This window comes from Cebus imitator, unplaced genomic scaffold (genome assembly GCF_001604975.1).
Source record: "Cebus imitator isolate Cc_AM_T3 unplaced genomic scaffold, Cebus_imitator-1.0 Scaffold347, whole genome shotgun sequence".
Taxonomy (NCBI): Eukaryota; Metazoa; Chordata; class Mammalia; order Primates; family Cebidae; genus Cebus; species Cebus imitator.
Genome location: NW_016107662.1, coordinates 1,162,599 through 1,188,098, shown reverse-complemented (window position 1 = coordinate 1,188,098; position 25,500 = coordinate 1,162,599). Strand labels below are relative to the sequence as shown.

General features: G+C 33.2%; 1 protein-coding gene and 1 pseudogene across 5 annotated transcripts in view; one reads left to right on the top strand and one right to left on the bottom strand.

The window, feature by feature from the left end:
* DENND1B (DENN domain containing 1B) overlaps nt 1-25,500 on the top strand; it is a 276,363-nt gene that overhangs the window by 33,578 nt on the left and 217,285 nt on the right. For all 4 annotated transcript variants that reach the window (XM_017506062.2, XM_017506061.2, XM_017506058.2 and 1 more), the window contains exon 3: nt 24,159-24,202. Coding sequence is in view for 3 of the 4 variants with exons in the window: in XM_017506061.2 (XP_017361550.1) it covers nt 24,159-24,202 (44 nt within the window). In the remaining variant the exon portion in view is untranslated. The remainder of the gene's footprint in view (nt 1-24,158; nt 24,203-25,500) is intronic.
* Nucleotides 2,932-6,401, bottom strand: LOC108287561 (annotated as a pseudogene). Its single transcript, XR_005196529.1, has one exon. The product of XR_005196529.1 is annotated as a 60S ribosomal protein L24-like (transcript).

Here is a 25,500-nt window from a genome sequence, read left to right as displayed (position 1 = left end):
AGGCAATTCTCCTGCCTCAGCCTCCTGAGTAGCTGGGATTACAGGCAGGCGCCATCATGCCCAGCTAATGTTTTGTATTTTTAGTAGAGACGGCTTTCATGCTTTTAACTAACATTGTCTTTCACCCAGAATAGTCCTTCCTTTTGATCAGTTTATCACTTTTGTTTTTGTTTTCAATTATATTTCATTTAGATTTTCATTTCCTTTTGACTTCTTCTTTGACTGTTGGGTTATTTAGAAGTATGTTATTTAGGTTACAAATATTTGGGGATTTTCCTGTGATATTTCTGTCATATTTTGCTAATATAATTCCAGAGAATATTGTGGTATGACTTGAATCCTTTTAAATCAATTAGGACTTGCTTTGTGGTACAGCATATGGTTTCTCCTCCTAAAAGTCCCCTATACACTGAAGGTTTTTGTTTTAGATTACAGTTAAGTTATTTGGAAACAGTTTGAACATTTGAGGCTTGCTTTTAGGCTTTGGTAGGTGAAGCCAGAGTCGCCTTCAGTCTAGTGCTCATTTTTCCCACTGCTAAGATATTACCCTCTGAGTACTGTACAAATACTCTGTTGATGATGAGCTTTTCCCACTCTGGGTGGTGTGAACGTCAGCTGATCCTGGGATTTTTCCCCTTTTTTTTTTGGAGTGGAGGTGTGGTTCTTTCCTCAATGTTGGGTAGTTTCTTCATATGTGTGCACTGATCATCAGTCCACTAAAGTCTTGGTGGGGGTTGGTGGTGAAACTTCTGCAGCTCTCCAGAGCCCTATTCCTGTGAAGCTGCTTCTCCTGTTCTCTTTGTGGACTCCAGATGATTTGGGCTTCCAACCTCATCTCAGGGAGACCACCGGGCACTGCCTGGGTTTCTCCCACCTCATGCCACGTGCTGGAAACTCCAGATGATAAGACCAATTGTAAGGCTTATCTTATTTGTTTTATCTCTGTCAGGGATCACTGTCCTGCGTTTGCTGATGTCTGAAAATTGTTTAATGTATTTTTTTAGATTTTTAGTTTTAAAGGGGGAGAGAGCAAATACAGTTTGTACTTTCTCTTGGCTGGAAGCAGATGTCTTTTTTATGGATGTAAAAGTGCTGCTTTAACATTCTGTATCTATGGTTAGAGGAAAAGCTATGGTAATTAAGTACATGTGTAAGTAATTTTTGTGAATATAGTTACCATGGAAGTTCTGAGGTTCTTCTGTCATCTTTCTGCCAAAAAGTGATTCTGTGTCAGCATCTTCCATGTTGTGTTGTCTAGTTTGTAACCCAAGTCTTCTATGAATTAGAAACTGGCCCAGATTACGTTGTGAGTTTGACTTATTCAGCTCTAGCCTGAGGTCACATTCACCAATTGTGGATGTACCTACTAAAAACCCACCCTGAGGATAGGATATAGCTCCCAGAAAAGAGGGAATTGTTGTGACTGGGCCATCATTCTCTATGTGGATTTAATGTTATTTTTTGGCTTTGAAAGGAAAATATTTCTATGTTTAAATGAGAAAAATAGCACCTTAAATTCAAAATTCGGCATTATTTCTAAATAGTTTGCCATGAAAGCTTCTTCTCCAATTATAATATTAGACACTCCCTTTTGTCCTGTTATATAATAGAGGGTACTCATGCATGCTAATTCATACTGGATCAGTGCAGAGAGGAGAAGAAATGTAATAAACAGGTGTCAGAGAAACCTGTATAAATACAGTTGAAGGGGAAAGTAAATAGGGAAAATAAATTATAGGACATTAGGACGTAATCAAAAATTGCTGGAAGAAAATGAGCTGGGTTATCTGCTTTCCAGGTAAGATATCTATCTTGCCCTCTCCTTTCTAATGCAATTTTAGAATAATACTGGAAATTTTGTCTTAGAAGTAAGTAATGCTTTATTTCCTCAAGGTGATTGGAAAACACAGTTCTATGAGACCAAAGAGAGATTTGTAACTCAACAGGAAGCCATAGCTTTACTTGTTTTTCTTTTTTGAAGCATAATTCTAAGTATTTATTTTTAAATTTACCAGTTTTTACATAATTAGAATCTAGGGGCTCTGCTACTTTTAGTAAATTAGATTCTGGATAGCTATGTGAATGTTTTTCTTGTTTACCTAAGAAAAGGCCCAAAAATAAATAAGGATCATTGCTGCATTTTCGCTGTAAGGATTAAGTAGGAGAGCTTCCTATAATACTTAGTAAAACAAGTCTAATAGAGTGCAAAAATCTCCTTGTTTTCAGGATCCTGTGGAGTCTTGTCATACCTCCAAGATGGAGTGTTTAATGTTGCTAGATGGATGTCCACGAGTGTTTAAAAAGAGCTGCTATGTACTGTTTGTCAGTATGTGTTTTAGAGCCATAGATGATTTATTGAGAAATCAGGTTCCTGGGACATACTTTGATTATTTTAAGGATGGAAATAAGAGTGTAATCTACATGTTGGGAAAAGTTTCCCAGGTGATTGTTACGCATCTGAAAGTTTGAAGCCATTGTCCAGAGGAATAGGGCTATGGTGGTGCTTGGATTCATGGGGCGGAAGACTTTCCCACTATTCCGTTGGAGATATTGCAGTCAGGTTTATTGGTGTGCTGTCTTATAACTGATGGTAGGAAAGGAGCAGTGTCTCTGATGTACCCTATGTGTGCAATTGGAAGAACTAGGATAGAGTTAGGAGTGGATGAGGGCTTATGGTGGATGATATTATCATATGACAAAAAAGATGAAGGATGATTTAGACTCAGAATAGGCCTTTTTATGTGCAATTAGGCAGTCTTGGGTGATTTTCAAGAGCAATAGCAACAGATTTTTGATGCCTTGCATGAATGCTAGCATTGAGAAATCTCCTTTATGAAGTAGTCTCACAAAGACATTCGAAAGAATAGATGCTGGGTGTGTCCTCAGCAGTCACAAATAAAGAGGAAGCTGTTTTCAGAATGAGTGGTATAACAGAAATATGGATAGCAGTCCTAACTGAAAGGCAAGGAAGATCAGTAGAGCCTTGGAGCTAATGAATAGCCTTTCCAGTAGAACAGGAATAGAGTATAGGCATTTGTAAAGAAAGGTTACAGTAACAAATTTATCACAGATTATCTCAGGGATGATTTTTGTGATATACATAGAATTTATCATTTTAATTTAAAATATAAGAAGCTGGACACGGTGGCTCATAATTAATCCTAGTGCTTTGTGATGCCAAGGTGTGAAGAGTGCTTCAGGCCAGGAGTTCAAGACCAGTCTGGACAATATAGTGAGACCCTGTCTGTACAAATTATTATTGTTATTTTAATTAGCTGGGTGTGGTGGCATATACCTGCGGTCTTAGCTATTTGGGAGGCTGAGGCAGCCTCAACTGAGGCTGCCGTAAGCTATGGTTTTGCCTCTGTACTCCAGCCTGTGCAAGAAAGCAAGATCCTGTCTCAGATAGATAGATAGATAGATAGATAGATAGATAGATAGATAGTTTGGGCAAATCATTGAATATTAAATCTCTAAATGAGTAGATCTTATGTTCTCGCTGACTCAAAATGTTTGCTATTCAAATTCAACAAAAGTTTTAATCTGCAGCTTAAAATTGAGCTTGAAATCAAAAGAGTGAGTTGTTTGGCAGTATTCCAATCTATACTTTTTTCTTCTTCTTTTTAAAATAGTCCGATCTTTATTTAAAAATCTAATCTGCCAGCTTAGCGTTTTCCACCAACTCGGGAGCCGAAACTTGCACAGGCTTCACAATCATTTGCTTAGCTGCTGTCTTTGGAAGTGCCTTAGCAGCAGCCATTGCAGTCTTTTTAGATACCTGCTTATCCTTTTTTGCTTCCTTAGAAGCCCTGATAGCTTGTTCTTCTTGTGCCTTACTAACTTCAGGTTTCTGATTTCTTTTGGCCATGATATTAGCAAGAGATGCACCAGTAATGACCCTCTGGAATTTGACTGCTCCGCGGGTTCTTTTCTTTTGAACTTCTTCCGACTGTCTCATTTTATGCTTCCTTCCATAGAAGACAGTCCGGTTTATCTGCTGAGGATTCCTCTTGGAAAGGAAGGCTGACTTGCATTTTGCATTAAGAAACTGGAAAACCTTTCCTTCGGTCCTGGCGTAGCACCTCCGTGTCCAGGAATCTTGTACCCACTGAAACCGCACAGCTCGACCTTCATGGCGGCGGCTCCACGGGAGGAGAAAAGATGGCCCCAGCCTGTGTTTTCGAATAATACCCTTTAAAATTCACGAAAGTCTAAGAATGCTTTGTAAATGGAATGTTTCATAGTTCACATTAAAGTGAACATAAACTGTTAAGCAAAATTTAGATCACTTCTTCTAACAAAGGAAACTGCCAGAGAACCCAAGAGAAGTAGCTTCAAAGTAATTTAACAGTGAATACTCTCAGGTCTTGGACTTTTAAATTTTATTTAGTTTAATTGCCAAAAGCCAAGATATTTTATACCCTTTCTGTGAAGCTGAGTAGCATTCTGAGGAAATAAAACTACTTGAAGCAGAGGTGTTTTGTAGAACATACAGTAGAATAAAGCCATTCTGCCTCCAATATTTGGGTGGATGTACTTGGTTCTATAATCATTTTACAGATTACATAATTCATTGATATAAAAAATACTTAATGGTAGGCATGATGGACCTATTCAGTATTGGTTTTTATACCATTCTGTTAACTTTCGTGTTATTCATATATCATATAGATTTAACCAAATCTATTTTTTATAATTGCATATCAGTGTTATATGAAATGTTCTTTTAAATTTTGTTAAATTTCAGTCCTTTTCTTTTCTGCAGAAGTAGGAATGAAATATTTAACATTTTCTGCCAGATGTCACTTATTCACTGTGTTCCAGAGTCTTCAATTTAAGTGTTTGCCAGGCTTAGATTTTCATGTGTCTATTAAAAGAGTAGAAAAATACCCCTCCATGCCAGGCATCTGCTATGGTTCAGCATTGATTTTTTTTCCCCCTTAAGAATAAATGTATTTCTTTTGTTAAGTTTGTTGTAGGTTAAAAAAGAAAGTACATTTGTGTTTCTCCTAAAATTTGGAGAATCAATTTATATTATAGTATCGAGTATGTAAAAATGATTTATTCTTTAATTCTGAATCCTATATACAGTAGTGACACCCTTATCTTTCATTAATTGCTATCCATTTGTAGGGTTTTGAACTATTCCGATTATTCTGTAAAGTTTATTTTTTAAATTACTAATGTATTGCAGTAAATTTTGAAGGAAGGAAAAAGATTATTCTTTTCGTACCAATAACACAGAACATCTATTTTTGTGCATTCCTTTTTAGATTTCAATATGAGCTTATTAAATGTGGTTATAATCATATATAGTTTTCACTTAATAATTTTCAATAACAGTTGTTGCTATTGTTGTAAATTATAAGATGATATTTCAAAAACTGCAACAGTCCCCAAAACCTCTTGTAAATATTTATGAACTCACCCATAACTTAATGCACATGAGAGAATCATCTTTTATTGCTATCATATGACCAAATTTAAATTTATCTAATGTATTTAACTTTTTACAGGTTAAAAAATTTACAAACAGTTTTTATAAGAATGGTTTGGTTTATGTACTCTTGTTTTCATTTCTAAGCTTTAATCAATTATTGACTTTTTAGTTTACTATTTCTCTCGCTTAATATTTTAAAGCTTATTCAGGAATATGAAAAGATGACAGTTTTATTTTGACTTCTGCATTTCGATTGGGTACTTCAGTGACAAATGCAGTAGCAGAATTTCTAATGATAAATCTTCAATGTAAAAACTGCAAATAACATATAATTTCTAATATTTTTTTGAATGTATCTCTTAGTTGCACAGATTTTTAAATGTAAGAGCTTAGAGTGTCATAAATAAGCCTGTGTATTATTTTAAGAGCACGTATAGAGGAAGGGGTTGTATATTGGTAAAATACATTTACTGACCCATGTGCGAATTGGTGACCAAGATTGTTAAAGCATTGAGTTCTAAAAGTTTTTCTCTTATCTTTATGTTCAACAATAGAAAGTTTTACCGTATGGTCAAATAACATCTTCATCAGGTTCTCAACAGGATACCTTAGTTAATTTTCAGCTGAGTGCTTGACAGGATTTTCTCTTTGGCTAGCTGGTTGGATGAGAGTCTAGACACTGAGAGGCCAGGCTTTCGTGGGGCCTCACAATATCATTATTGTGCAAGTTGAGTAGGAGCAGCTTCCTCTGATGTAGGGGCTCCATGCCCAAACAACGAAGACAAAGACAGAGCTTTTGTTCTCAAAGAGAAGAGCTAATCCGACTGCTGCACACTGTGAAAAACCTTTTATGAGAGAGGAAAAAAAACTTTCCTGGAAGGTGAAGGGTTAGCAGTTTAACCTCTGACCGTAAAATAAGCTGGTAAGGGGAAAAAAAGTATTGGGTAAGGTAGAAGAATAACAGGAGAAACATTCATCGAGGTCTGTATGCTGTCTTTATGAAAACAGGTTAAGCAAATAACTGTCAGGGTGGATACTTGAGTTCTCATAATACATGCATATTTCTGAATGTGTTTTTTCTTTACTTATTCTTAAACATAGGTGTTTAAACGTCTTAAGTGGAAGAGTATGTATCAAAGACCATACTATAAATGCAGGAAACCGTAAATGTCTAATATTTGCTCTTTTACTTCTGTCAAGTTATGAATATTTATTTTCCGTTGTGTGAGTACAAAATCTTGATCCTTTTTCTTCATTGTTTTTTCCCCCAATTTCCTTATTTAATATGATCACATATGTCTATAGAAATAGACAAGTAGAATACTACATATCTGCGGTACATAATTAAGACTTTCTCCCATTTGGTCTTTGGTATTTTGGTACTTATTCTCTTGGTACATAGGTGTGGTGGTCAGTGTTGTTATGCAAATCCTTGGAGGAGATGGTTGCAATCCCGTGTAAAAAGAATTTGGAGACTTCTGTCTAATCTTATATTGGTATTATCAATACCGGGCATGTAGTTACAGTTGATTTAGAAGTGATGGAAGTTAAGTTGCTGATAACTCTGTCGTTTGCCTGCTTTTTCTACTGACCTGTACTAATTGCATTTCCTTCTCTTGTCAGTCAGATATCAATCTTGAGCAATAATTAAGGTTTTATGCATTTGGGCTTCTTGCTTGGATATATTAATGTATGTATCTTTTTCCTGAGAAAAACTATAAAAATGGGGAAGCAGCAGCTTATATTGGATTGTTTGAGTCATATTCTAAGGTTGTTTGCCATGGTGCTTTTAACTTAATGTTTCTTCTGTTATTCTGATTGCCTTTGGTAACAATACACATTTCTTCCTGTAGTGACCCAGTTTTTACTTTTACCATGACAGAAAATGAGAAAAGGAGATAGAGGAGGTAATAGAGAGGAGAGATTGTGCTGGCGATTGAGTGATAATGAGGTAAGCTTGAAGTGATAGGATAGAAAATAGAAGTTAAGAATGAATTGAAGAAAAGAAGAATATGTGAAACAACATAGGTGGGCCAGTTAGGTAGGTATGGATGGTGGGCTGTTATGCAGCACTCTTAAGTTTTGAATAGTTAGTTGACTATATAAATATAAAAATTTTGGCTGGGCTCGGTGGCTCACATCTGTAATCCCAGCACTTTTGGAGGCTGAGGCGGGCAGATCATGAGGTCAGGAGATCAAGACCATCCTGGCCAACATGGAGAAACCTCATCTCTACTAAAATACAAAAAATAATCAGCTGAGTGTGGTGGTTTGAACCTGTAGTCCCAGCAACTTGGGAGGCTGAGGCAGAGAAATTGCTGGAATCCAGGAGGTGGCAGTTGCAGTGAGCCAAGATCGTGCCACTGCACTTCAGCCTGGTGACGGAGTGAGACTCTATCAAAAGAAAAATTTTTTTTTTCTTAAGGAATTACTCTTTAAGGCAGAAGTGTAGAAGGATGTCATTTTAAAACAAGTGACCAGACTTGGGAAGGTCCTGGTTGAGGGGAGGTAAATTTATATGAAGAGACAGAAAGAGCCAATAATAACCTACCATTTTGCTTAATGCTTTATCTCCATTCGCTATGGTCAAATTTCTGCATCAGTATCTCAGCATTTTTTCCATCTTACCTTACAACAATGAATATAGTGATAGCTAGGCTTTCTATGTGTTAGACTCTATTCTCAGCTCTCTCTCTCTCTCTCTCTATATATATGCATACATATATACATATATATGTATTTATATAATCTCCATTCATCCTATCAACATCTCTCAAGGTGGGTACTGCTATTATCACTACTTTACATTGGAGAAAAGTGAGGCACAGAGTGCTGTGTAACTGGAGAAAGATCATGTATAGCAAGCTTGTCTAACCTGTGGCCTGCAGGATGCATGTGGCACAGGACAGCTTTGAATATGACCAAAAAATTCATAAACTTTCATAAAGCATTTTAAAAGTTTTGCTTATTTTTTAAGCTCATTAGTTTATTTTACATGTATCTCGAGACCATTCTCCTCCTTCTAGTGTGGCCCAGCGGAGCCAAAAGACTGGACACCCTGATGTGTAGTGAGTGATTGACAATGCATGGCATGTCTATATGAAGTTTGACTTCAGAATCCAGCCACTTAGCTACTATGCCATGAATTCTTAGAATTCACTGAAGATATAGTTATATACTACTGAAATTTTTAAACTTCAATTGATTATCCCCCAACTCTTTTATTGTTTTGTTTCCTTAGTACTTTTTGTAGGACAACCTAAACGGGAATTAGTTGCTCACTTTCCTAGAGAATAGCCTGATATTAGAATATACAACTAAATATAAGTATATTTTTGGTCTGAGGTCATGAATTTCAAATTTATTCTTTTTCTTTCATTTGTGTTCCTACTATAGCTTCTCAGTTAATAATTATTTTTCTAAATGTGTGATTCTGTTTGTTGTTCCAAGGGCATAATTCTTCTCTATGAGCTCTTTACTAGTCTATTTTAATGCTTTTGACTGTCTCATTTTGTCATTGTCTCTTACAATTTGTGATGTAAATACTTTCAAGAAGTTACCAGAAAGATTTCAGTTGTTCTTTACGTTGAATCATGAAGTTGTCATATGGTAATATCAACATTATAGGCTCTGGTAAGTTAATTTTTAAAGTGATCAACCTATTCTGAGATTGTATTTTCTTTTGATAGTGTGACTATAAAATTCAGACATTTCAAAAACGTAAAATAATATACATATATAATGTATATATGTACCAATTCTGATTAAACAACTTGTGTCTGACTTTTTTTAAAAGTGTTGTTCTTAAGTTCAGGGAAACAGGTTTAATAATGACCATGTTCATTTTCTTTTGAAATGTTAACCTTAGAATCTGCAAATCAGGATAAGTTCTTCTTCATTTAGTGTGGCACATTTAAAAAAAATTAAACAGAAACTATTTCCAGTCTAAAAGCCACCATAACAGATTAAAAAAAATTCAGGTAGCCCCTTACTTTAAATATGTGATTAACCTTAAAGAATTTTTTTCTTTTCTAATTTAAGTTCCAATGTCATAATACCGAGATAAAAAATAATGCCCCCCTGACACACTTTATTTGGCTCACATGATATTTATGAAATGTTAAATTATTTTTCCCAACTAGAAAATTAGGTGGTTTTTTTTTTCATAAAAATTCTGGCTTTTCTTAAAAAGTGAAATGTATCTGTCAACACTGAGCCCACACATTTCACATGGCTGGAGCTGAATAATCATTGCTTTCTTGAGAAGGGGAACAGGATCTATTTTTTTTTACTATATGTCCTTCCGTAGTCTGTCTTCTATAGGCTCACTCCACTAATTTATGTTACCTATATATCCTAAAGGCATTGAAATCTCCCCTTTGTCTTTCTACCTGTAAAAAAGGAATATATTTGTGTAATAAATAAATAATTATACCTTGACTTTTTCTCCGGTTTTAAAGAAAATCTTAATTAAAAAACAAGTTTCATACTATATTTAAACATTATTTTACTTTGTTTTTAAAATTCTTTGTGCTATACCTTTGGTTCTCAAAGTGTAGTCTGGGGGCCTGTGGCAGTTCCCTGGAGTACTTTAGGAGTTCTGTGAGGTCAGAACTTTTTTCATAGTAGTGAGATGTTATTAGCTTTTTTCGCTCCCATTTCTCACAAGTGTATGGTAGACTTTTGTTAGGCTTCAGGATGTGATGAAGTTATGTTTGATGACTAATGAAATGTGTACTTAAGGATTTTTGTGCTTTACTAATTTCTAAGTTTTGATTTTTTAATACATAAATGTCATTACCATAACTCACATGAATAAAAGTTGTTTGATAACCTCAGTGATATTTAAGAGAATAAATCAGTTCTGAGACCAAAAGCTCAAGCGGCGCTGTGCTGTACATTATGGGGGCTAACTAAAAACACATCAGTGGCAAATGTCCAAGGTGATTTGTGTAATTGCTGTTTATTCTGTATGATTACTATTTAATTGCCTATTTATTTTCTTGAAGTATGAGACTTTCTTAATTAGTAATGGCTTTACCCTGCAGATTTGCTTATCTTTAGTGAAAATATGTAGTGAAAACAAGGGCAGATCACTTGACTCTCTTTGGTGTTAACAATTATTTGATTTATTATATTACCTTTAAATCAGAATTGATCAGGTTTGTGTTAGAGTAAGCTAGCTACTTCTTAAAATAGGCACGTTAAAATAAGCAAGTTAAGTTTATGACATTTACTGTGAGAAATTGATATGATAGGGATGAATTTTATTTGCATTATATCATTATATATATATATAGAATGGAAGGAATGAAAAATATATTCAATAAAAAACTGAAAAAGCTACCTTTTTAAAGTATACATTAAAATTTGAAACATGATCCTGCTTTCAGGAGCTTTGTTTAAATGAGGAGACAAATAAAATGGTTAAGCAGCAATGGTTATTGCCTGGAAGTGGGACAGTCTGTGTGGCTGCACTGTTTTGGGAAGGCCTCATAACATAGATCAGGAATAATGCATAGATTTTAGAGAGACAGAGAAAAGTGAAGATAGGATTTCAAAATGAGCATACAGGATGTGTTGGAGTCTAAGTAAATTCTTGGCATCGGGACTACATTTTATTTATGCGAAAAGACACCTGGACTGAGCAGAAAATTTGCACTGGAGTTTGTGGGAAATACATTTAGATAGGTAGGATGAAATTAGGTAGGAAGTGCAGAATTGTATAATACTGGTTTTAATAGATAAAGTGATTTATTATGTTAAATTTAAATATTCTATATGAGTCATTAAATATTAATACAGTTTGATGAGTTAGGTTTTTGTTAACCAGTGGTAAGCCACTGAACATTTTTCTCTGAAGGGAGGAATAATAAAAACTCTTAAGATTAAATTGGTGGATTGTATTGAGAAGAGCTGAGTGGAAAGGAGAATAATTAGGCAATAAGCATTTAGAGTAAGATGAATATGGAAGAAAAGGAATGGATGAGAGCTGCATTTTGAAGAAAACACTAACATGATTAGGCAGCTGATTAGATATGGAGGATGAAGAAGGCATGTTAAAGCTGATTCTGAAATTTTTAGCGCTGGTGCCTGGGTTCCGTAAGTAGAGTGAGATGGATATGATGCAATGTTGGACCCTAGTTAAGGGGATGGTGTAATTAGTCATTGGGAAAATTGATTTGAATTACAGAATTTTTGCTTCATTTATGCTATGAATATCTATAAAAACACTTAGTTTTAGATATCACATTATATGCTGTGTTTTTGTTTTTAGTCCAGTTTAAAACAATATTTGAAACTTGAAAAATAGCGGAAGGTTTTAAAAGGCTTGAGAAAAATTTCTTTACAGAAAGATTTGCAGCAGTGGTTTTCAATCAGAGCTGTGTATTAGAATCACCTGGGGAGTTTTTAAAAAAATTGTAGATGTGGTTACTATGGTATTGGGTGGGGTGAAGGGTCACTTTTTAAAAATTTAAATGATCTTCCATAGGTAATCTGATGAACAGAAAGGGTCGAGAACCACTGTGTAAATATAGAGGAAATAATTTGTGAACAATGGGAAATATAATTTCAGCAAAAGTTTTTGAGTTTTAAAAAAATTACATATAAGGGTGATCCATTTTTTTCCCTTCAGCTCTTTAACAAGAGAGAAAAGAGTTAAATATCTTCTGAGAGATTTAGTTGGACATTGGGAAGAACTTTCAACCACTGGTTTATTGTTGGACAGTTTAGGAGGGAAGCTGGGAGATTTGGAGCAGTCCCTGTATATATGTGTAGATTATAAAAGGATGTGCCTTCTTTTTTTTTTTTTTTAAAGTGAAACATAAAGGAGCTTTCCATGTAGGGAGAGGAAACAGGGTCTCCTGTGACCCTTCTTACCTCTGATCTATGACATATGGGCAATTTTGTATAATCTCACATAACAAATTATCCTTGTGAACTTGTCTTTGCTCTTGAATTCTACTTACAAATAGAATCCAGTCCCTTTGGCCTCAAAACCAGATCACTGTTTTCTATTTGAAATACGTAGCAAAGTATTTTTAATATAATTCCCAGTAACTTGATAATTATATGTTTTAAGAAAAATGGGTGAAAATTACTGTAGGACTTCATTATTAGTAAGCATGTTCAGACTAATAGTTTTCTGCCCCTTCAAGGAAGTGATTCTTCTTGCCAATATCACAGTGTTGTATTTACCAGTCATAATACTGACCTCAAAGGTTAATGATATTTACCCATTATCAGTTTAAGGAAATTCTGGATACCATCAGGGAAGATTTTAGAAATAAAACAACATATTTAATTAGAAACAAAATAAAATATTCACATCTCTACTTTCATTTGCTTTTCATACCACATCAAGAGAGACCTGAGAACTGAAATGTAACATCCAGGTTGTGCTCATTTTGTTATTATAGTTTTACGTTAACAAGTTTCTTAATTTTTATTGTGGACATTTGAAAGGTGTTGCCCGCAAGTCCTTAGGTTTTTCTAACGTGAAGGAAAAGAAGGCATCACATTGGTATTTAGACTCAATTTTTTCCAGCTTGATAACCTCTGTCTGAGTACCTTCTGGGTCTCAGTCCCTTTTTGAGTTATTCATTCTCTTTTAATATTTCTGTGGCCCTCCAGGGGTATCTCATAAGTGCTGAGGAATTGCTTATCTATCTCAACTACTGTGCTTCATGCCTTTGTTCTTAATGTCTCACTGCAGTTATTTCCACATCACTTGCAAACGTTGAGCCCTTGTTTTAGTACACCCCTGAGGATTATGCTTCTGACACTGTTGGGTGCTGACAGTGATATTCACTCTCATCTTAGACCACTGTTTGAAGTATATCCTATTTCATTATTGCTGCCCTTGGCTCCTGGACTGCCATTCATGATGATGTTGCTATCACAGGTCTTTGCATTTTTAACATTGTGTGATCCTTCACAGCCTGGATTGTGTGGTTCTGCAAAGTGAGTAGGAGGGCTCCTCATCATCTGTGTTGAAGTTCTGCAGATCTAGATCCCATTTAGTTTTATGAAACACTGTTCTTTCCTTTCCAGAGTACTTACATGCCAGCAAGATCACTGGGTCAAGGTCAGGTTCATAAAACAACCACTATAATCTACTGGGAGAGTTTCCATTGGACTTTCTGACCCTGATTGCCCTTGCCATGAATTCTGTCTCCAGAGGGTGGATTATCTTGTAAATCTTATGTTATTTGCTTCCTTCCCTGACATTTTACCACAAATTGTCTGTCTATCTATCTATACATCCATATATATATATATATATATATATATATATATGTATATCTGAATTCCAATCCATATATGTTTATATGAATGGTATAAGTTATTTTCCTAAGAGGTTCATTTTAAATGTTATCTGTAGCCTCATAACTCAGTTTATTATATGACTACCTTTCAGTTTATACTCAACACAGAGCCAGGGTGATCCTGTTAAAATATTTTCAGAGCATGTCCCCTCTCTTCTCAAATGCTTCTGTGGCTCTCTTTCCCGGAGTGTAAGCCAGGTTCCTTTCTATCAGTTGTAAGGCCCTTTATGTTCTGCTTGTTCTTGCTTAACTCTCTGACCTCATCTTGTCTCACTATTTTCATTTATCACTCTTTTAGAGAGATTTTGTTCATATGAACAAATAGAACTTTTTTTTTTCAAGGCTATAGTCTTTTTTAGGGTTATATAGTATTTCATAGAATAATAATGGTGTAATCATTTTCATATTGTTGGACATATAGGTTATCTTTCCAAACTTTGCTGATTATAAACAGTGCTTCAGTAAACATTGTTTTATATGTATGCCTGATACATGAAATATGTAATTTCTTGCATTTTATAACAAAAGGAGAATTTTTGTGTTACAATCTCTTTAGCTGCTCCTGTAGTGAAGGTCTATTCTTGGTAAATCTTTCAGTTTTGTCTTTCTGAAAATATATTTATTTTCCCCACATTCCTGTTTGCATAGTTCTTAAGTTTTTGAATATATTATTCCACTGTCTTCTGGCTTTCATTGCTACTATTGAGAAGTCTGCTGTCAATATAATGTATACATTTTCCACTTACCTGTTTTTTCTCTAGGATGCTTTGAAAGGTATCGATTTCTTTTTTGTCTTTGCAATTTCATTGTGATGCCTCTAGTTGTGTCTTCCTTGAGATCTTGCTTGGGTTTGTTGTCATTTCCAAATCTAAAGGTTGTCTTTCATCAGTTTTGGAAAAATCAGCCTTTATTTCTTCTAATATTATTTTCTTCCCTCCTCCATTATACATACTCTGTTCTCTTTGGTCTGATCTTTTAGAAATCTAAACAGATTTATGTCATTCTGGTCTCCATTTTTCCTTAACCTCTTCTATTTTTCTCATTTATTTTGTCTTTTTATGGCTCAATCTGTTTAATATCATTTGTGTTTGAATTGGTTCACTATTTCTCTCTTCAGTTTTATAAGATGTGCTGTTTATTCTATTCATTGAGCTTTTACTTTCATAGATTATATTTTTAAAAGTTCTAGCTTTCAAAATTTGCTTGTTCATGTTTCAAATTATTATTTTATTGTATAACATTTTAAATATCCTTATAATATATGCTTTTTTAGATAATTTTAATATCTGAAGCCTCTGAGGGAGGAAGAAAAACAAAATTAGTATCTTAATTCCATTCTTTGTTTCTGATGGTTACAATCACAGGTGTGTGGATTTTCTGTAGTAATTTCAATTACAAATTTATGTTACGCAGGACCTGAGTTGAGTGTCTCTTCTTTGAGAGGGCATTGTACTTTTCTTTTGTCATGTGCCTGAGGTGTCATCTCTCTGGGGTGACAGGATCCATTCCTAGGCTTTGTAGAGACAAAGATAAATAAGAGTTATTGGATTTACAGTAAATTTCTTAGTGAATTTATTATATTTGTTAGAATCTTAAGTTTATTCTACATTTACTTTTATCCTAACTTAAAAGTATCCTGAAAGAAAGGTCATGCATGGTTTAATTTGGTTCTTTAATATTTTGTTTTATTGTATTTTTTATTTTAAAATAATTTAAAAATATTTTTAGTAGTTATTCTTAATGTAGCTTACACATGTTTTTATGTTAGTGAACTTTAAGTAACTTTTTATAGTTACTATGATTCTATTCATGAATTTTAAGCTTATTCCCAAATCATTGAAACTGTGTCTGTTATAGCTAGGAGTGTTAGATGCCTATTATACTTCAGACCATCTTTATATCAAACAATAAAACTTTGAAGCATTTGCACTTCTATGCAAAATTATTTTTTGGTGTAATGTGAACATTATTTTAAATATCATAAATAAAACAAAGCTGTTTTATGAGCAGTTCAGTTAATTTTACATTCTGAAGTTTCACATTAAGATGGTGCTTCTTGAAAATGTTTTACTTCAAAGAGTTAATATAATGAGTGTTGTGAATAAAAATACACGTCTTCCTTTCATTTAACCATATACTTGTAGAAAGAATTCTAAGAAACAACAGTCTCATGCTAACTTAAAACATGGCCTCTTACCTTCTTTCCTCCTTACGGGAATCATAATAAAAGCTATTGCTTTAGGATATGATCTTAAAGCAACTTTAAGATCATAGCTGACTCAAAGGTATATTACGTTCTGTATGACAGATCATCTTTCTAAAAGCAACCTATTAACTTTTTTCCCTGTGTTCTTATAAAAACTTTTGTGTTGGCTTTTAATGATTAGTATCTGAAACATGTCAAAACATTGATTCTCAGTTGTAAGTTCCTTGTCATAGATTAATCAAGGTTGAACATCTGTGGTTCAGCATTTCTTTCCCTTTTTTGTTGTTGATTTTTTTTTAAACTCTTATGAAGGGCCCTTGGGACAGATGGCCCCTCACTGTTGATGGTTCGATTACCATGATCACCCACAGCTTCAGAGGAGTGCGAAGAAAAGAAATTGCTTTCTTTGTCAAGGTGTTTTCAATTCAATTCTCACCCATTAGCCCTGTTTGGTTAAGTTTGGAATTACTCTATCAGGTGATTGATGAGGGTTTTCATTTTATTATAATAGGCCTTGTTTAAAAGGAATGGATATAGCAAAATGATATATCTAATATGCTATGAGTTATATTTTCTTAAGGTTCTTTGAAGTTCCATTTTCCTTAGTTGGAATTTGCTAATATTTGCTCAAAAAAGAGCTTCTTTATTTTAAGTTGTGATGCTGATTTTACATCTTTCTAAAAATATTTAGAAAGGTTAGAATTATCCATTATCCAAATTGTTTCTTAAGGTTTGAGTTTCAAAAAAAACCAAAATTATTTTAAAAGTACTAGTTTGATTTTCCAGGATGGCTTATTAGAATGAAGATAATTGCAATGGATCATTACAGTAGATTTTATTTCCACCCTTGCTTATGTGCATTTTTAGGATGGTGAACAAATGGCTATATTTCCAAAATCGCTTGCTTTTAATTTTAATGTATACATTATGTAAAACAACAAAAAGAAGTGTGATCTCTATTTTTGCAAGTGATTATAAAGTAAAAGATCTTGAAATAATGTTTTCATTTCTGTGAGGTTTTTGTATGTGTAAATCCTACTTATATGATTAAATGAAGAATTATTTTAATTTCAGATTGAGAAGGTATTGATTTGAGTACTAGTAGTGATTAGTATCATTTTCTAGGTTTCCTCACATACAAATTTCCAAGTATTATTCAAAGAAAGTCTGTAAGTTTTAGGCCACTGTTTTACAAAATACTTAAATATTTGGCTTGCTGAGAATGTCTTCCTATAGATAATTAAGAAACTTTTTAGACTGGTCAGTGTTCTTTAAATTGGTATCTAATGAATGAACAGTAAAATCAAAGTGTAGCAAAATTGCAGCAGCATATTTTAGGAAGGATGTTATATAGGAAGCAAGAATACCTGGATCCTGGTCCAGACACGGGATACAGTGTAACTTCGGGTGATTAAAAAAAAGTATTTCATATCCTTTCTCATTCAGAAAATACTAAGTTTCTATCCATATGTAATGAACCTTTTCTTGAAAATATCAAATAAGTAAATAAAAGAGACCTTATTATTATTTTTTAAAATATTTTTGCTTTCATGGACATTCTTTCTATTGTTCATATTGGAACTAATTGCTTAAATTTATGAAAGAAAGCATTGTAAGACAGCACAGCAAGAAAAATTTTCTCACATGTCTGAGTTAGAAAAGTACAAAAGACATCTATCTTGTTTAGGTGTGGACTACCAATATGTATGTATACAGCATATAAAGATAGAGGGAATAAGAGGCAGTATATCTTGTGTATGCGTAACTATCATTCTCCATAATTGTTCCTTAAATTGTATGGTTCCAGTGTCACAAAACACTCAATTTTGAAATAAAATTCTTTTCATTGGGATATGGAAATAGAATTATAGAGTCAGTAGTATTTATGAGCACAGAAAGGGTTTTAAAAACTTTTTGGTGACATTTTTTTGCTAAAATTATTTTCTGCTCTGCCATAGTTGATGTTTCTTTCTAGCCCCATTAAGATATATTTGTTGTCATATCAAGTACATATGTAATAAGGGAAAATCTGGATTATTTGTTGTCATATTTTAAAGAATATTTATAATGAACAAATATTAAATTTTTTAACATGTGATACATAATGGTAATCATTGTAAGAGATACGTAGTCCGTGCTGTTAGTTCTCAAAGTGTGGTCCTGAGACCTGTAGCATGAGTATCACATGAGAGCTTGTTAGAAATGCAGTTTCTCAGACCCACCTCAGAAGTTTTTGTGAGGGGGACCCAGCAATCTGTTTGTCTAGACATTTTTGTTAAAGTTTGAGAGCTACTGAATTAGATCTTCAAAAAGATGCCAAAATTAAATATTATTTATCTGTTAACTTCAAAATAATTTATACAAACATCTGCTTATATATGTTTTATCAAGATTAGATGTAGTCTCAATTTAAGACTTTCCAGCAACGAGTTTCTTTTTATTTTCACTGTTGCTTTCACTGTTGCTTATAGTCTTAAAGTTTGTAATGCAGTCTATCGTACTTTACTTTTTTGAATGGATTAGTGAAGCTTTTTATTATGGCTTTGTCAGAATGAGCGATATCTTTCTGTCAGTGCTGTATATATTTGTTTTGCAGGAGTCTGTGCCAAGGAAAAATGACAAAGTGTTAGTCTTCTGGATCTCTGGCTTCCCCAAAGTCATTCGTGACCCTAAACGATTGAGTGAATTACTTCCTTAAATCCTTGTGTGTGTGTGTGTGTGTGTGTGTGTGTGTGTTTCAAGCTGAATATAAAATTACAATAAGTTTGAGTGTGTTAGTTCACACCTGTAAGTCTAGCACTTTGGGAGGCTAAGGTGGTAGGATCACCTGAGCTCGCAAGTTCAAGACCAGCTGGGGCAACATAACGAGACCCCCATCTCTACAAAAAAGAAAAATTAGTTGGGTATGGTGGTGCGTGCCTATAGTCCCAGCTGCTTGGGAGAGTAAGGTGGAAGGATTGCTTGAGGCCAGGAGAGTGAGGCTGCGGTGAGCCATGATCATGACACTGTACCCTAACCCTGGGTGACAGAGTAAGACACTGTCTCAAAAAAATTTACAGTAATTAATGAGTTTGAAAATTATTTTGGCAGATGTAATAAAAATATAACTTTATAATTATTAAATTACTTATCAAACTTTTTCAAAAATAGCACATCAAAAAGATATTTATATAGTACACTTGGATAAACAGATGAGACTCTTTTAAGATCAACCTAGAGAGCCTGAGAGAGAAAGAGAGAAGGAAACTGATTTGCTATTTTTCAAAACCTGCTTCTTATCATAGACAGAAAGCATTGTGTTATTTGTAAGTAGAAAACCGAGAACTTCAGCTATGTGATTTCATAATTCTACATATACTTTCATTTATTTACGTCATCTTATTTCTCAATCCTACAGTCTTCGGATATATATAGTAGGCCTTTAGCTGAAAATATGCCATTTTAAAATACAGTTGCCTGGTTTGGTATAACATAATAATAATGGACATTTTAGAAACTATGACTTCCTTTTTAGTGGTTTTAGATACATAATTGAGATCTGTAGTCGCTCTTTTAGATTATCTTTCCATCCACATGACTGGGAGAAACCTCACCCTGACGGAATCCACCAATTGGGCAAAATCCCATTTTGCTGCCATTAAATGCCATGTTGTATATCTACCCATATTGAGAATTCAACTTTGCCTGAAACAGTTGTTTCATACCTCCTCCTTAAAGCTTCAACAGCTTTTTCTGTGTGTGTTTTAGCAGAAAGCCTTGCTTTAGAGAGCTTCTTATTACATAGAAATATCTTTGCAGTTTTTTCACAAAACTCGTATCTTTGCACTACAAATTTACTCGGCTTTATGTCTTTTTCTCCTCTTCTCTTTTTCTGTAACAGCAGAAAACATACTTCAGCTTCTGTTTTAGGCTCCTTTTACTGTCTTGATCTGAATTACAACTCTTCCTGCCTTCTCAGGTATCTTGCATTCCTTGTTTGCTGGCTCTCTGCTAGCTCATTAATTCCCATAGCCTTTTAAACATGTTCAAGTCTATACCAGTCAAAAGAAAAAAACTAATCTCTCCAGTTTAATCTTTCTGTCTGCTTTCCTCTGCTTTGTGTATCCTTTCTTAAGTAATTGCCTCTGTACATACTGCCTGTCTTTCCTCATCCTAACTCATTCCATAATCTTAAATTGGCCACCTCCTTCCTACCCTTTCACTGAGACTCATCTTCCAGTGGTGTTATGTCTTTAAACATAGTTGCCATTCTTCAGTCATCATCTCTCAGTGTGTTGCAGCATTTGTTTGAGGATTTCTTTTAGACACACCCTCTTCCCTTGACTTTCATAGCATCACACACGCTAGCTGCATTCTTCCTTTCTGGTGGTTCTTTCTCACTTGGTTTATACCACTGTCTGCTTCAGTGGATTCCCTTGCTAATCCAGCTTTATCCCTAGAGATTCTCTCACATTCTAGATATGTTAGATGTTTTTTCAGTTCCTAAAAGGTATTCTGCTTTCTTTTAACCTTCAAGATGTCATGCATACCGGTTCTTCACTCTAGAAAGTTCTCCCTGCCCAATTTATAGCCCAGGTTATCCTTAGCTTGTCTAAGTTGTGTCAGTTTATGTCCTTTCCTTTTGAAGTCCTTTAGTGACTCTCTAAATTAGATTTCCTTATTGTGTGCTCCTGCAGCACCCTTCCTTTTAGTATCATAAAAATGCATTAAGTTTTATGTTTAGATGCTCCTCTTTTCTATAAGTGGTAGACCCTGTTTTGTTTAGTTCACCATTATATGTCCACAGGTGAAAGAATAAAAATCATACATTACCAAAAAAATTACACATTTTCTTTAATGATTTTTGCTTATTTATATTCAGAAAACATGATTGGTTCATTAGGAACTTTTTTTTTTTTTTTTAACATTTTTAAGCCAATGAATTTTCTAGTTCAAATGTTCCTACAGGATACCTCACTTAAAAGAATATTTTGCACAATAACAAAATCGCTCTTTGATGTTTCTCTCCGTGAGTGTTGTAGGGCATTGTAAGGCAGGGACTTTTCCTCTTGCTTTAGCACTGCATAGGTTTTTGAACGAAATAAATTGAACTTAAGTTAAAAGGGCAACAAAAATGTGTGAATTATTGGAAATTATTTAAAATATGTGGTCCTCACGTTTCAACTAAGGAAGCTGTAACCTCTGATATTAACTAGACACATGAGTAAATCACACTCTTCATTGTTTTGACCTCAATTTTTTCATATATATTCTTCTGCAGTGTGGGTATATCAGGCACTGAAACCCATAATCAAGCAAAATACTAGTATTATACATTCTACTTTTTCAAAAGTATGTAGTCCCTGAACTGCGATTTTACAAATGCATAAATTTGAAGATACTGTATATTTGGTCATCTTTGAATTCCAAAGAATTAAGGAAATACTATCCTTTTGTGGAAACTGGAATTTTTTTCCTGCTTTTTTGGTAGTATAGTAAAATCACACTGGAATTCTAAGTTATTTTAATTTTTCAGTTAAGGGCCAAGAAATGTGAAATATTTTATTGGGAAAGAAAATATTACTGACTTTGTCTTACTTTACATTTAAAAAAAGCCTTAATACTGAATTTGGAATCCTTATATTGATGATGTGCAATCATACTGTAAATATTCACCTTCTAAAGTTACTGATTTAATAAAAATTTGTATTTTTTCTTACTACGCTGTAGCATTATCTCTTATTAAACTAAAAGATTATATTTATGTCAAAATCAAATATTCTTCCTTTCATATTTATTTGATGTCTAGATTGTTGGCAGTAAGTTTTTTTTATTTTTAAGATACGGAGTCTCCTTTGATTTACTAGTAGACATTGGAAAAAAGAGAAACACAGTGTATATCAGTCATAACTGGCAACGATGATTCCCACCAGCAGTTCTCATCCTTTCACCCATAAAATCAGCATAAAGTTGACCTAACATTGCCAGATCAGATCGAGTATCTGGAAAGTAATCCTCAGGGAACAGAAAATTCAGTCTTTGTGCATAAAGTTGTTGAATCGGATTATTTTTTTCAGAGCCCTTTTGTTTCTTCCTTTGCAGTACTTCTGAAAAGTTGCTACAAAGATGTGTCAGATGTGGTCTAAATCTAATCACATAGGCAGTAACTAAGTTAATCCATTTCAAAATATGGATGCACATGATTATAATAATTTTTTGAGCCCTGAATGGTGAAATTCATTTAATGAAAAGAACTGGGATATTTTCTACTTTGTGATTGAACCAATAGATGCAGTTTTTGTGTACTTATTTGTTCTCCCTCTGAAAAAACAGAGTATACAGAAAAAAAAAATGGTATTGAGGAAAAGTCAGGCAGCAAAATATGTTTAGGTAAATGTTACAAGCGGCAAGGGCAAACTCTAAGCTATACAATAACATAAATATCCTTACTTAAGACATAGTTGTAAGAAAGCTGTCACAAATATTTTCTCAGTAATTACAAAGTTGAGGTTACTTAAAAAGGATATTTTAAATATTCACATTGAAACCCTTTAGTTTCATTATTCACGAGAAAGAACTGTTCTGTATTTCTGCATGAGGATTTGTTTATGTAGCCATTAGAAATTGTATTACTTCCTGAAGATAAAACTTTCATTTAATATTTTATGAAAATTCTGTCATGCACTTTTATGAGATTCAAATCTTAGCCTCCTACCATTTTGGTAAAACTGCCATATAAAGATATGTCTATTTTTTTCTAACTGGGAACATAATTATCCACAAGACATTGATGTTTGAGTATCCTTAGGTGATGTGTAATGCATTCCACATTGATTTTAGAAATGTATACATTTTGTTTTATGTGAGTATATAATCATTGAATATTATCTTCATAAATTGGTAATGTATTATTCTTATATAATACACTTTAAATTATTGACTTTTACTATTTATATCAAAACTTTTTAGTCCTTAATAAATAAAAAGTTTAATTGTAGAAAGCTTACTTTTTTTTTTTTAAATTTAAAATACCTGAAAAACATTTTGTGGAACTTAAGTGTAAACACAAGAGGAGCCAGCTCATGCTAAAAATGTTGCTAGACATTTGTTGAGTTTTAAAAGTTTTGAAATATATATTTAGATTGTGTTTTTAAGAAAGTAGTATGGAATAGTGCAAATAATGGAATCAAGCTGTAAGTTTTCACTGATTCATATATGAAATGTTATCTTTGACTCACGAGTCCTTTTACTTGGAGTGGAGTTCAAACCCTATCATATGGGTGGTACTTATTAGTCATATTAGTCTTATCTTGGGCCTTCAAGTGTATGTGTGTGTGTGTGTGTGTGTGTTTTCCCCAGAAGAAATAATACATTATGCACTATCCCTTTAAAACACATTTGAAATATTCAGAAGATTGTTTTTGGCAGAATTAAAAAACAAGTATATGACTAAATATTTATTAGTGCTTACTAAACTAAGATCTTAGCATTTTATTGTGCTAAGTAGATGAGAAATACTTTGAAAAACAAAGAAAATGAAAAACTGGTGTGAAAACAATACTGACTTATATATATGAATTACTAGATATAACATGTTAGAAAAATTTCTGTGAAATGCCCTGCAAATATCAATTATATTTTAAATGAGCTGCTTTATATCTACTTACCAACTTATCTATTACTGCAAATATGAGATTTAAAAACTGATATAAGGCAAATATTATTACAGTTTTGTAAATCTTACTTGGAATTTTAAATGGATATTTAAGGTGTATTTTAGTCTAGTCCTGAGGGCTATAATGTATTTTATTACATATTTGCTACATTTATATTTTTCTTTTCAAATTAAAACAATATTTTAAAAGTATAGTTAAAATAGAAAATTCAAAGTTTAGAATCTTAAAAATCTAAAATATGTAAATAAAAAGTGAGTTGCTAAAAGAAATACAGTAATGATTTTGAATAACCTGACCAAATTATTAATGTCATTTATTTCTATTGCAAAGGTCATTAAATTTTTAAAATCAAAATATTTAATTATAGGAAAGAAGAGAAGTGAATGTCATCAACTATAAATGTTTAAAGAAAAATTTAAATGTTGTAATTAAAGTAGCTTTGACAATTTTAAGAGTGCTTAACCAAGACTGTTTCTTTAAATGTGTTCTTTTGCTGCTGTTTAATTATACATGTCAATTATTTACAGATCCTGTGGTATTGTGGAAATTCCCAGAGGACTTTGGAGACCAGGTTGGTATCATGTAATTTTTTAAAAAATTTAAAGTTGAAGTATTATGATTATTGCCACTATTACTACTGCTGTTGCTAGTGTAACTACTAGTGAACATGGATTGCTAAAATTATTTTCTCTTGATCAACTGTGAGAAAAAAAATGCATGTGTGCAGAATATATGGAAGAATCTTTTAAAGTTACCAAGTAGATGGGTGATGAAGAAGCCGTTATTAAAACTCATAGGTACTAGATGTTTAAACTTTCCATCATATTTTATATTTATTTATCTACAGAATATATATTTGAAAACATTAAAAATAATAAAAAAATTGACAGTATGAAATCTTTGTTGAATATACTGTTATTATTTTTGTGTACTTAGAAATAAGTGTTACTGCCATAAATAAGTGATCATTTCTCTTTGTCACAGTAATATCTGAGTAATTTACGTATGGAAGTTCAATTATCAATATTTTCTTATTTTAAAATAGTTCTTACATATATCTTTACTTTTTTAAAAAAAAATATGGCATGCAAGACTACTGGATGAGTTTATTTCATTTACATTTTGTGTTATAGTCTTCTGTAGTTTCTTAAATATTTAGTATGACCAAAATGATGAAGTAGTTTTACATGATATATGTAAATAGAAAAATTATTTAAACTTTAGGTTATAGAGTTATCATTTTGATGTTGCTTTATATAATACATGGTTAACAATACAAATTTAAGAATTTTTAGCCAAATTTTTTTGTTTTTTAAAAAATTGACACATAATTGTACATGTTTATGGGTACACTGTGATATTGCAGTACATATATGCAATATGTAATGATTAAATAAAGGTAATCAGTATATCCATCACCTCAAACATTTATCATTTCTTTGCCCTGGAAACATTCAAAATCTGCTCTTCTAGCTTTTTGAAAATATGTGATAAATTCTTGTTGATTATAATCACCCTAAAGTGTTATGGAACACAAGAACACCATTTCTCCTTTTTAGCTGTTTGTTAACCAACCTCTGGCTGTCAGCCCCAAAGCCTTGCCTACCCTTCTCAGCCTCTAGTAACCATTATTCTACTTTCTTCTTCTATGAGATTGGTTTTTTAAGCTTCCAATATGAGTGAGAGCATGAGCCATCTGTCTTTCTGTGCCTGACTTACTTTACTTAACATAATGTTCTCCAAGACCATCCATGTTGCCTTGAATGAAAGGATTTTGTTCTTTTTTTTATGGCTGAATAGTATTCCATTTTGTATGTATACCATATTTTTAAATCCATTCGTTTATGGACACTTAGGTTGATTCCATAT